General features: G+C 38.4%; 1 protein-coding gene across 1 annotated transcript in view; it reads left to right on the top strand.

The window, feature by feature from the left end:
- Positions 1-930: 930 nt before the first annotated feature.
- The window catches only part of tacc2 (transforming, acidic coiled-coil containing protein 2), a 93,121-nt gene continuing 80,302 nt past the window's right edge, over positions 931-13,749 (top strand). Inside the window, exon 1 of the mRNA XM_059035700.1 lies at positions 931-1,338. Coding sequence (XP_058891683.1) covers positions 1,265-1,338 — 74 coding nt within the window. The 5' untranslated portion in view covers positions 931-1,264. The remainder of the gene's footprint in view (positions 1,339-13,749) is intronic.

Here is a 13,749-nt window from a genome sequence, read left to right as displayed (position 1 = left end):
ACTGCGACCCCTTTGGAAATAGCCCAGTGACCCCAAGTGAGGTCATGACCCATTGGTTAAGAACCATTGGTTAAGATCATCAAAACAGACCAAACTGTAAAGACAAAGCAGGTATATGGAAATGATCTGAATATGCTTATAACACAACAGGAGGGATGGATTTCTGTTTTTGAAACAGGCTTTTAATCTTGATGTTTTCTTTTATACATCAGAGCTTGTGAATGATCTATTAATCAGATGTATCTGTTCATGTGAACTGCAGTGATAGCCTACCGGTATACTGGCCAGTGTTTTTTTTTTTAATTTCAGTGTTTTAATGCTGACAATAAAATTAGCTTTTTACTGTTGATAGTAAGAATTTATTAAATACCTTTTGTGTTAATCATCTTATTCTGCAAATGTTTCTTTTTATTATTATTTATTTCTTTATTTATTTATTTATTTATTTATTGACCAAAAAAAAAGAAATGACCTGGAAAGGATTTATCTAGTTTGACCAATTTTCATCAGGTATGCTGTCTTGGTTTTTAAATATCAACATTGGGTTCAAAACCTACATTCCTTCAGTATGTCAAGCTAGGATTGGGTGACCAACTACAGTGCAGTGTATCTCAATACCAAGACCTAACACAATGTTTACCTTGGGTTTTAATTCTGCCAGCTTATTCTGCCGGAAGATCCCATTGATTCATTTGTAGGGATGTATTCTTGTGAGCATGAATAAAAAAAATAAGATAAATTCAGATTCCCCAGCCTCCTCCTCAAACACAAGCAGTGAAATCGGTGTCCTGCCTTTCAAACAACTGAGACACACATAAGGGGGCCTGTGTCGGGTTTCATTTACCTTGCAGACAAATGAATGGGCCCTGACTTGCTTGCCTGCCTCAGACTGAGTCTTCAGGGACTGGCATCCGCTGACAGCCTCCTTTATGGGGAGGTGCTTTCTCTGCACATGCACGCTCCTTTATGCTCCAGATCCTGTTTTGTTGAGCAGCTGTAGGCTAGGACACACTGCGTAGGTCCTTCTGTGGAGCTCTGAAAAGGTTCTCATGCAGAGTTTCAAGGAGATGCTTCTGGCACCAGTTCAGAGATAGACAAGAAGCCTTCCTTGTTGCTACGGCTGCTGCTACTGATGCAAGCAGCTGTTTCCATCTGCAGTGCAGCAAGCTCAGAGCGTGAGAGCTTGCAGTGCGTTTCTGCTGGTTGTGTGGATCGGAGGGGGGGAGGCTAGCCCAGGCTGGAGCTGCTAACTCAAGGGCATTAGATGAGGATGGGTGGGTCGCAGTCTCATCAGCAGGGACAGGCAAGCAGCCTGAATCGCGAGCCATCAGAAACAATGTGAGTGAAAAACCTACCTAGCTGCCTGTCTGTCTGTCGTCTAGGCCTGTGTTAAGGGCATGTATTGTCTCTGGGTAGGATGCTGTGCTTGTTGTTGTGTTATCATGTGACATGTGACGCACATGTGAGCTGTACACAGACCCGCTTTGGGTTTTAGAGGCAGTTTGATGCTCCATTCTTGTAATAAAACCACTGCCGTAAATGACTGGCAAGTGAAGCCTGTTCATTAAAGACTGCTGTGTTGATTTGAAGGTGTCTGACTTTCCCTGTCACGCTGGGCTCTCTCAGCTCTGTGTTCGCTGGCAGCAGAGATTATTTCATTGAAGTGAGATGGTTTTTTTTCTTGTACAGTTGGTCGTAAATGCTGAGAGGGTGCGTTAGATCCCTGCAGGGCATGCATCAATCTTTCCTGTACAGAAGGTCTAATGTATCAGTAATCTGCCTTTGCCCTGTGTGGGTGTTTTATATTTATTTTATTAACCACGACATTGAAGTCTCCCATGAAGGGAGTTCAATTTCAGTTTCTTTTATTGGGGCTTTTACCAGAGCCGTTTAAATTGTGACACAGTGTGCAGTATTTCACAGGACAGTTCATGAGTCCACTGTGCTTTCTGTAATGGGTTCCACTTATAGACCCTAAACAGACTTTGATGTAACACACAGTAACATACAGTGTTTATTATATCATACTGTAGACACACTGCTTGTACGGTTTTATGCCAGTTTCCAGCAAGTCATGATCTTGAAAATATATAATGACTTTCATCGGTGTTCTTTGTTTGAACGGTTGCCAGCTTGTTGTCTGTTCACCGTTGTTAGGATCACTAGGAAACAAGTGGCACAGTCCTTGCAATGGTACTCCTAAATAAATAATGAACGATATATAAACGTATTACAAAAAGCAGAAATGATTCAGGTTTTCACCCCAGGGCCCCAATGTGATACCTGCATTCAAATTTTGTTATTTATTTTTTACAGTATGGTTCTGATACTTGTGGTCTTCTAGTATTTCACAAAAGGAGCAAATATGGAGCCAAATTACTGAAGAGACACATAATTGTTTTCTACTATTAGTTATTGTAGCAATTGTATTAAAGCTTTGATGAAAATGAGTTAGGAGACCATCTTTACAGAGACAACTAGGTGTACCATGCAGTACTATATTTATAATTTCATAAGGAGCAACCATATCCTTTTCCAATGGTTCTATAGGAGAATCTGACATTTAAAGGATCTGTAAACCAATCAATTAAAAGTCTTGATTGAAATGCCAGGTAGTACCAATAAACATTTGGTACTTTCAGTCCCCTATTATCATTGCTCTGAAATAGCACGCTAAATAGCACAGTCTGATTCTTGCTTTTTTATTTCCCCCAAATGAATTGGGAGAACATTCTATTAATTTGCTTAAAGTATTGAGGGGGGGGGGGGGGGGGGGGGGGGGGGGGGGGGGGTAAGGGGATCATAGAATGAAGGTATGCTATTACAGGAAAAATTGCCATCTTAATAACTTCTATCCTCCCCTATAGGGAAAAATGTAATTTAGTCAAATTTTCTAGCTTGATTTTGATTTTTGCTAACATTGGCTGGAAATTTAAAGAAACCATTTTCTCAAAAGTAAGTGTTGATAATGATACCCAGATATTTAATACCATCCCTAGGTCAAATAAAACTATATTTACTATACACTGTGTGGAGTTGTGGTTAGGGCTCTGGACTCTTGACCGGAGGGTCGTGGGTTGAATCCCAGGTGGGGGACACTGTTGGTGTACCCTTGAGCAAGGTACTCTACCTAGATTGCTCCAGTAAAAACCCAACTGTATAAATGGGTAATTAGGTCTGTAAAAATAATGTGATATCTTGTAACAATTGTAAGTCGCCCTGGATAAGGGCGTCTGCTAAGAAATAATAAATAATAATTTAACCCAGTTGATTCGGTAACCTGAGAATTTACCATAACTGTCAATTATTTCCATAACAAGTGGAAGGGATGTGGAAGGGTTTTTAATTGTGAGCATCATATCATCAGCATAGAGTAGGACTTTATGAGATGTTGCTCCCTGATCAGTTCCTTGGACATTTTCAGATGATCTAATTTTGTTAGCCAGAAGCCTTGACAAACTCCCGGTTGTAGAGTTCTGGGCTAAGATACAGCTGAACCAGTTGCTATCATCGCAGTAGGTTCAAGATAGAGGATTATTATCCATTCCAAGAAACCTTCATTAATACCATATTGTTCTGAAGCTTTATACATATAAGGCCACTCAATACAATCAAATGCTTCCTCTGTATCAAGAGACAAAACCGTAGCAGGCTCACTTTGTACATAGAATTTGGTATTTTTTTCTTTAATAACAATGCCTGTAACGTCTCTAATAATAATGGTGCCAATATGTCCCTAAAATGTTAACAAAATTTAGCTGGATAACCATCAACCCCTGAAGCTTTATTATTGGCTAGAGAAGTAATGGCTAGATTAACCTCATTTAAGGTTATTTGTTCATTTAATATTAACTGATCTATCTCATCTAGCTTGGGAATTGACAGCTTATCATAAATGTATTAAAGTCTTCAGCATTGACATCAGATTTAGAAGAGTATAAGTTATTGTAAAAATTAACAAACTCATTATTGATTTTTACTGGATTTGTTTCTATAGTTTTATTCTCAGATCTGATTGAAGAAATAGGCTTTTAGTGTGTCCCACATTATTGAAGGAGATATTTCTGGGTGGTTATTGATATTTAAAAAGTCATGAATCTCTTCTCTAATAAATGTAATACAATTCTTATCATTTAACAAGTAGATGCTAAATTTCCAGGAGTGTGCTTTTTTTATTATAGACTGTGTTTAGTTTCAAAGTTAATGTAATGGGTCATGGTCTGATAATGCAATTGGTTCAATTGAGATATTTTCTGTATATTTTACCAAAGAACTGGATGTGCGAAAATAATCAATTCATGAGTATGACTGGTGAGAACAAAAATACAAAGTATATTCCCTTGCAGATGGGAGACCAATCTCGTCGCATAATATATTATTTTTTATTTTATTTTATTATTTATTTATTTATTTAGCAGACACCTTTATCCAAGGCGACTTACAGAGCTATTAACATGATTTATATCTGGTGAGGTAGTTCTTGTACTATTTAAGTACAAAAGGTCAATATTTGCATCAATGGTAGTGATGATTACCGATGCTGCCCCCCAAGTTATAGCTTACTTTTGCAAGGGTTGCAAAAAATGAATTATTTATGTTGGGTGCATAAATATTAACTAAAAGGAAAGTTTTGTTATCAATAACAATTTTAATTGCTATCAATCGTAAAAAGTAAAAAATAAAAAATAAAATAAAGTACTAAACTAACATATTAAACGACGAGGCAGACAAACCTGGGCGGGGGGCGTGGTGTCACGTCTACGAACATTCTCTCACACGACTGCAAGCCCAGGTTTTTGAGTTAAGGGTCCCCTTCGCGGTGACAACGGGACTGCACTGACAACTGCAGCCCGTCACAGACATGAATTTGCAGGAGAGTCCCCATTGGGGATTAATTGACTATGTGGGTGCATTGAGATAATGTGTGGTGGGACAGGAATGCGTGCCTGTGATTGGGGGAGTGCGCACGACGGCGCGAATTTTAAGCCTGGCAGAGGGAGGGGCTGGATGAAGAGTGAGTTTTGGAGCCGTGGGAGAGAACCTGCTGTTTTTTTTTTAAATTACTGAGTGAGACACGCAGACTGTTAGCTTTGTGCGTGTTACCTGACTGTTTATTAAAGCCCTTTATTTATCCTATGTTCGTTATTGTTTATTGCATTTCAGTGGCGGCTCGTCTTTTTTGACAGGTGAAGCATAAATCACAGAATAGTTATTTAGTTCTGCAAGTCATTACGTGACATCAGCGTGGAACATTCGTTATAAAGACACAAATACAATATCACAAAATCATTCATTCAAAACAAACAAGGCAGCTTATCATGTCGTGGCAAGAAATTGACAGTTTTATCTATTAAAAGTGATGCAACCTTCTTACTTAGTTGAAAGCAACGTGGCCAACAATAGTTTGCTCACAGCGCTGTCTTTATGAACTGCTTGCTGTGTTCGATTACGTCTTTTGTCAAAATCTCCAGTGCTAGTGTTATTCTGCCGTCCTTAACAACTAAAACCATTATTGAACAAATTAGAATCGCACACATTCTTACTGCGCCAAATCCAGTAGGTGCCTCATCTAGTTGTGGTTACCACAGCAACGCCTTCAGAAAGGGACTCCACAGCGTGGTGAACTGCCATGGTAACAAGCAGCTTTGTGAGGCGCTCAAGGTTTGTACGTCACGTGGCAGTACTACACTGTTCCAGCTTTCTGGCGTTGCGCTTTCGCTGCTGGTGAAAGCGAGCGGAGACTTTTAAATAATGTCACTAGCGCTTCTGTGGACTTAAATGTATTTAATATGCTTAAATGTGTTTATATTTCTCAATTAAAAAATACGAATATGCAAAATGTTTTTTTAGCCTTTGGGAATTATTGGTGAGGCCATGCCCCACTTCCACCACTGTTGCATTTATTTTATTGAACTGCTCGTTCTTGTAAAATAAACGTGTATTTGAGACCAGAATACTTGCCTGGTTTGCTTCCTTTACCTCCACGTGACAATATCAATTTAAAATTGCGTTGCAACATAATGAATACCAGTTTTAATTTTCAATTCAACATCAAGCATTGCAAACATACCGACAACAGTCAGTTGTGCAGTTTTTTGCAATATGCATTGTAACCAGGTAGGATACATTCATCTCCTTCTCTGAGACAGTAACTGATTTTTTAAGAACGTCTTGCTGTTTAACTAATTGATCAGCTTTCTTCTGTAAAAACTCGTGTCGTTTCCCAATGGAATCTGGATGCAGTGTCTCAAGATGCCGACGCCTTGGCTTTTGTAACCCAGTACAGTACTTCACAACAAATGACACATGAGGACGTTGATCATCCTCGTCAGCAATGTAAGAAAAACCAGAGTTAACATACAATGGTAATTGCGAGTGTTTTGTTTTGTTTTGTTTTGTTTTTGTTTTTATTTCTTTGAGCTGCAAGTAGGATTAGGCATTTTTTCGTTTTGCATCCATTTTAACAACTGTTTTCAAAATCCCAAGTAACCGCACATAAAACAGGGCCCTATACTTTATTTTTTTGGTTCATATTTAAAGCAGAAGACTGGTGATGAAACAATACATTGTTTACATAATTACTGCTAATGATTTGTGTGCAAATGATATTTATTTTGAATATAAGCATAAGAAGATGTATAGTAAAAGTAAATCTTAACAGTGTGCATGAACGTCATCTTTTTTAGATTGTTTGGCGACCCATCAAAAACCTTGCCGTCGCCATCGCGACCCCCACTTTGGGAAACGTTACCCTGATATATATCTTAATCTTTTATTAGGATAGCAACTCCCCTCGATTTAGAACTGTAGCAGGATGCAATGACATGCCCCACCCATCTGCGTTTAGGTTTGAGCGATTCTTCCTCAGTCAAATGCGTCTCTTGCTGGAAGGTAATTTGTTTCCCTAAATAGGATATTATTTTTGTACGTTTTACTGGGCTGTGAATACCACGAACATTCTAAGAGATTACTTTTAACACAAGCGAAATATCCATTATCAAAATCCACTGAAATTGTACTAAACCATTTGAAGTTGTTGCTACTGCTGTAATATCCAAAATGTATCTTAAAACTATAACACAAATTGCATATAGATTCATAAACTATCATTATAACTTGAGTGTGATATGTCAAATAAACATTGTAAAATTAGAGGAAGTACATCGAAAAAGAAGCCTATATCTACAAAACAATTTAACACGGACTCGACAGCTGAACAGCATGAAGCTCTGCTAAAAAATAAACTAGAGAGCATGAAAGGTCCTGACCACATCTCAGTGTGGGTAAAGAGCTATGTAGTGAGGGATATGTAGTTTACCAAATATATAACAGTGAAGGGTTTGTTAGATTAAATTAGTATTTCTGGAAAATAATCTGTAAGACTTAACCATTTTTACAAACATAAATTATGGAACCTTAAATTAATAACAATTACAGTATTTGTATTCTAATAATCCAAAGGAGTGTAGTATCTTAAATATTTGAATTTTAGGAATTGTAAAATATTAACAAAAACAGAATATATACGCGTCAATTATCATTGATAATTAGATGGCATAACCTGTGCTAGACCATCCTATGAAGGTTTTTTAATTCGTCACAAATTGCTTTGTTGCTAATTTTGTTCCTCAGGGTTATTCTCGTCCTCGTCCTTTTACTTTTGCAGTGAGGTCGGCAGCGACCAGTCAGGTTTTTGTCGCATTTTTTTCCTGTTTGTTTTGATATTGTCACATATTATTCTCTCCACTGTTATCCATAGATAAATACTGTTTTCTGACAAAATTTTGTAAAATTCCCTTATTATAAGAAAAATTCCCTCACTACGCAGCGCTCTCTATCCTTGCCTCCGTCCTGCTCGAAGCATTACGTGGGCAGCAGTGTGGAGTAGTGGTTAGGGCTCTGGACTCTTGACCGGAGGGTTGTGGGTTCAATCCCCAGTGGGGGACACTGCTGTTGTACCCTTGAGCAAGGTACTTTACCTAGATTGCTCCAGTAAAAACCCAACTGTATAAATGGGTAATTGTATGTAAAAATAATGTGATATCTGTATAATGTGAAATAATGTATAATGTGATATCTTGTAACAATTGTAAGTCGCCCTGGATAAGGGCGTCTGCTAAGAAATAAATAATAATAATGACTCCTCTCTTAGTGGTTTTCCATCTATTCAAATTTTGTCTGACTATTCACACGAGTTTGAATTCAATGCAAATGCTGTAAGGAGAGTTTAGAAAGCATATTCTCATGCCTCACCTCTAGAGGCAGGGGTTTGAATCATGTGAAATGTGTTTGTCTCAGTTTCTATTAGTCCCAGGACTGAATGGCAGGCAGCGGGTGAGGACTGCAGAATTAATAAGTGAGGCTCCACAGAGCACTACATTCACAAAGCACCAGCATTAAAAATACAACTTAAAATGTTTGGTTATAGATTAACTGAGTTAACTATAAGACAATTACACTAGTATTCAGCTTGATGAAAATTATATTTAAAACATTTTGAGGTATTGATGCTCAACACAAGATACTGCTGTACATAAAAGTATTTTGTAGGTTTCATGGTAGAATATTTGTGTTGGACTTCCATATAATAAATCTGACTATATAATTATTCACTTAATCAACCAAATTAAGCGAAACAGTCATTAAAACCCGTCAATTAAAAACCAGCAGCCTCTGTGCTTTGAAGGCGATGATCGCCAGTCTGAGAATACATTACACTGTGAGCGTTTAGGTGATTAATTGCCTGTGCCTTACTGAGTAGTTAGGAAAGCTGATGAAAGTGAGCAAGGGCAGACAGTGTGCTCTTGTGGGGGTTATATCATATGCTTTTTATGTGGGGTTTATAATATCACATGCTTTTTATGTGGGGTTTATAATATTACATGCTTTTTATGTGTTATGCTGGAACAAACAATTCTAACAATTCTGTTATAATTGAAAAGAACCATAGCCATGATTTTCCACTTTCTCTTATTAAGTTGTGTTGAAAATGTGCTTTGATTCATGTTAAATATCCCTGTCTAAGGTATTAAAATGACTGCTCTTGAAGTGTAAAGGAAAGCAATGGATCAGCTGTATTTACAGAAAGAGGATTATACAGAAGCAGCATTGTCTGATGCTAAAGGGCCCCATAACTTAAAAAGGAAAAACTTATAAAAAACGATGTCAAGTAGACAAACATGTGTTACATGCCTTCATTGAAACTTGTTTTTGTGTTTTCTCGAACCCCTTTTTACTTCACATCTTGGTATCCCATCCCTGAATAGACACTCCTCCCTTCTACAAAAATAGGTAGACGATTGTAATAAAATACCCTATTTTTACTGCAAGGCCAGTATATTTGTGGAACGTCTTATTTTTTAAAATCATTTTTCAAGAGGTACCTCAGCATCCTGCTTTATGTGAGTGCCATTTAGAGTTCTTACAGTACTGACTAGACTTTACAGTCCCATTTGCCAAAATATATGTAAAAAATTGTTTTGTTCTGTTCTCATGTATACTCAATAAAGGAGTTCCTTTTTTTAATTATATAAATCAATTTTGCATTCTTCAGTTCAACAAAAATAATTCAGGACTGAAAGGGTTAAATATATGTTCTCCTGTCTCCTACAAGAAGCACACATGTCAGTTCAATGTATGTGGGGGCCCCTGCCTCCTCCCCTCTCCTGCAGGTTGCCATGGCATTGTTCTCTGGCAGCCCCTCAGACAGGTGGCTAGTCTCCGCCAACCCCAGTGTACACCTTGTGTGTGTGCCTCCTGGCTGGGACTCAGACTCACAGCACTGGCTCTCACACACACTGAACCAGCCACCTGCCATTGCTGTTGCCTTTTAAATGCATTTTACTGCAGTGCAGTGCAGGAACAGAAGTAAACAAGAACAAATCCAGTCAAGGGAAGTCTGTACAGATATTGCTGGCATGTTTAGCTGTGTGGGCCCTATTACAGCAGCTGCAGAGCATTGAGTGGGTGGATTAAGATTAAGAATATTTTATTGTAGTACATAAGTCTTTAGGGTACATTACATGAACTACATACTCTGACAGTCATGACCATTTACTGACATTTACTGCAGGCACTAAGCACAGCATTCTGTGATGGGATTTAACTAATTAATATTGACGTTTATTTCAGAAAGAATTTACCATTTTTTCGATCTTTATTTTTCAATTCAAGCAGAGAATGGGTGAAATCGACCTTTACGAATAGAAATACTATGCACAGAACAAAACATTAGTTGAACAGAACTAACTTATTATTCGGAGTCTGAGCTCCACCCCTCTCCTGCTTCAGCACAGCTGGACTCAGAGTCACTGGAAGGCAAGGCAGATGGGCCCGCTTTGTCCTGCGACGGAGACTTCAGCCGTCGGGCAGGGTATTGTGCACAATATTCATTAAGTGTTTTTCTCTTGTGCCCCATTTTCAAATCATACTAGCAACCGTCACCGTATACCTAAAGCAAAAGCTTACGTACACCTTAACACGCTATTCAAAGTAGGCGCTTTGGATGACAAGCGCTGTAGCTGGTAAATGAGAGCGTTCTAGAACTGCTTCAGTCAACGAGATCTGTCAGAACTGGGTGAAACTACAGTACTAAACTACAGGAAAAACCTTGTTGTTAATGTATGCCAAGTGCATGCATTAAATATATTTGCAAATGGTAACTGCAGTGTAATTACATCTAGTTAGTGTACCTGTACTTTGCAGTCTGTCTGTCTTGTGTATTTTAAAACCCTTACAGAACAGTTAGAGAAACACTATTTGGGATATTATTGTTAGATACAGTGCCTTGCGAAAGTATTCGGCCCCCTTGAACTTTGCGACCTTTTGCCACATTTCAGGCTTCAAACATAAAGATATGAAACTGTAATTTTTTGTGAAGAATCAACAACAAGTGGGACACAATCATGAAGTGGAACGAAATTTATTGGATATTTCAAACTTTTTTAACAAATAAAAAACTGAAAAATTGGGCGTGCAAAATTATTCAGCCCCTTTACTTTCAGTGCAGCAAACTCTCTCCAGAAGTTCAGTGAGGATCTCTGAATGATCCAATGTTGACCTAAATGACTAATGATGATAAATAGAATCCACCTGTGTGTAATCAAGTCTCCGTATAAATGCACCTGCACTGTGATAGTCTCAGAGGTCCGTTTAAAGCGCAGAGAGCATCATGAAGAACAAGGAACACACCAGGCAGGTCCGAGATACTGTTGTGGAGAAGTTTAAAGCCGGATTTGGATACAAAAAGATTTCCCATGCTTTAAACATCCCAAGGAGCACTGTGCAAGCGATAATATTGAAATGGAAGGAGTATCAGACCACTGCAAATCTACCAAGACCTGGCCGTCCCTCTAAACTTTCAGCTCATACAAGGAGAAGACTGATCAGAGATGCAGCGAAGGGCCTCTTGATCACTCTGGATGAACTGCAGAGATCTACAGCTGAGGTGGGAGACTCTGTCCATAGGACAACAATCAGTCGTATACTGCACAAATCTGGCCTTTATGGAAGAGTGACAAGAAGAAAGCCATTTCTTAAAGATATCCATAAAAAGTGTCGTTTACAGTTTGCCACAAGCCACCTGGGAGACACACCAAACATGTGGAAGAAGGTGCTCTGGTCAGATGAAACCAAAATCAAACTTTTTGGCAACAATGCAAAATGTTATGTTTGGCGTAAAAGCAACACAGCTCATCACCCTGAACACACCATCCCCACTGTCAAACATGGTGGTGGCAGCATCATGGTTTGGGCCTGCTTTTCTTCAGCAGGGACAGGGAAGATGGTTAAAATTGATGGGAAGATGGATGGAGCCAAATACAGGACCATTCTGGAAGAAAACCTGATGGAGTCTGCAAAAGACCTGAGACTGGGACGGAGATTTGTCTTCCAACAAGACAATGATCCAAAACATAAAGCAAAATCTACAATGGAATGGTTCACAAATAAACATATCCAGGTGTTAGAATGGCCAAGTCAAAGTCCAGACCTGAATCCAATCGAGAATCTGTGGAAAGAACTGAAAACTGCTGTTCACAAATGCTCTCCATCCAACCTCACTGAGCTCGAGCTGTTTTGCAAGGAGGAATGGGCAAAAATTTCAGTCTCTCGATGTGCAAAACTGATAGAGACATACCCCAAGCGACTTACAGCTGTAATCGCAGCAAAAGGTGGCGCTACAAAGTATTAACTTAAGGGGGCTGAATAATTTTGCACGCCCAATTTTTCAGTTTTTTATTTGTTAAAAAAGTTTGAGATATCCAATAAATTTCGTTCCACTTCATGATTGTGTCCCACTTGTTGTTGATTCTTCACAAAAAATTACAGTTTCATCTTTATGTTTGAAGCCTGAAATGTGGCAAAAGGTCGCAAAGTTCAAGGGGGCCGAATACTTTCGCAAGGCACTGTAGAGCGGGAGATCAAAATGTGGTATCATGCTACCATGATTGTCTCTGCATAACCCTTTCAATGCCATTGGAGAGCTACCGCATGCATGCATACATGCATATACAGTACACCCTCGCTATAACGAACCTGTTGAGGTCCAAAGCTTTTGTTCTTTATATCGAGGGGTTCGTTATAGCGAAAGGACAATCAAAATGAATGATAAACTTGTCGGAGTAAATTAGTGAGATTATATTATTGTGAATAAAAGTAGAATTACGTATACCTGTTCGTTTCATGTATGCAGTATTCTGCCTTTGCTTTTGTTAAATAATTCAAACGCAGTACAACAAGCAAGAATCCTGAATTGAAGCTAAATTTGTATTCAAAATCAATCTGAGATGAATCGTTTTAAAGTGCACCAAATCTGAGCTTTTATTCCAAATCAACCCAACATGAAAAGTTTGACATGAAAAGTTAATCAGATCCTCCAGCTCGATACCTATTACACTAATAAATTATCAAAGACAGTCTGCCCATTGTTAACTAACAATTAACAGGTCGCTGTGGGCCACAAACTAAGCCGCTAAAACTAATACATTTTTTAAAGGAATCTCATGATGGAACTATTCTGTCTCTGTTTATTCGCTTCTCTCTCTGCTTCACAACAATAACAGCAAACACTCCCCCTGTCACTGGTCTTTAGCCAGAGTTAGTCCCGTCTCGTACCACTCCACAGCCAATCAGCAGCAGCTCCTGTGGTCCTGTCGCCCATAGGCTGTTCAACCGATGTGAAACACAGCCCACCCTACTCCAAGTGTTCCTGCACTTGACAGACCTCACATATGTTAAAATATTATCTTTTTTTAATTTTTTTTTTATTTGGGGTCCAGGGGCCATTATAGCGAGGGTGTACTATAGTCACAATGTCACTTATTCATTACCTTACATTTCCTAATGGCACTAATGGTCTCCAAACCAATTTCCATTAATCTTGTAAGCGAGGAAAGCTCATTCTGCTGCATAGCCTGCTGGAATTCAATTGGCAATGCATTGCTCTGATCAAACAACAGTGCAGCTGTACAACTAATTAAAAGCAGATCCTTTTTACAAATGAAATGCAAATGTTACATCAACCTATTTATATACATTAATATATTTATATTTAGTCCTATTACTAATACAGTATAAAGGCCTTTAATGAGTGTTTAGTACTGCGGTACAGTGGCACTAAAAATAATTACGATTTCCAGAAGTTGCAAAATACATAGTTGTTTAGTTTAGTTCGATTTGAAAAATCTAACTATAATTCATATAAAAAAAAAAAAAACATTTCCCCATATATTCAAAATATTTTAAACATGC

This window comes from Acipenser ruthenus, chromosome 13 (genome assembly GCF_902713425.1).
Source record: "Acipenser ruthenus chromosome 13, fAciRut3.2 maternal haplotype, whole genome shotgun sequence".
NCBI classification, from domain to species: Eukaryota; Metazoa; Chordata; class Actinopteri; order Acipenseriformes; family Acipenseridae; genus Acipenser; species Acipenser ruthenus.
Note: the sequence above shows the minus strand (reverse complement) of the source record. Positions and strands in the feature narration are given on the sequence as shown.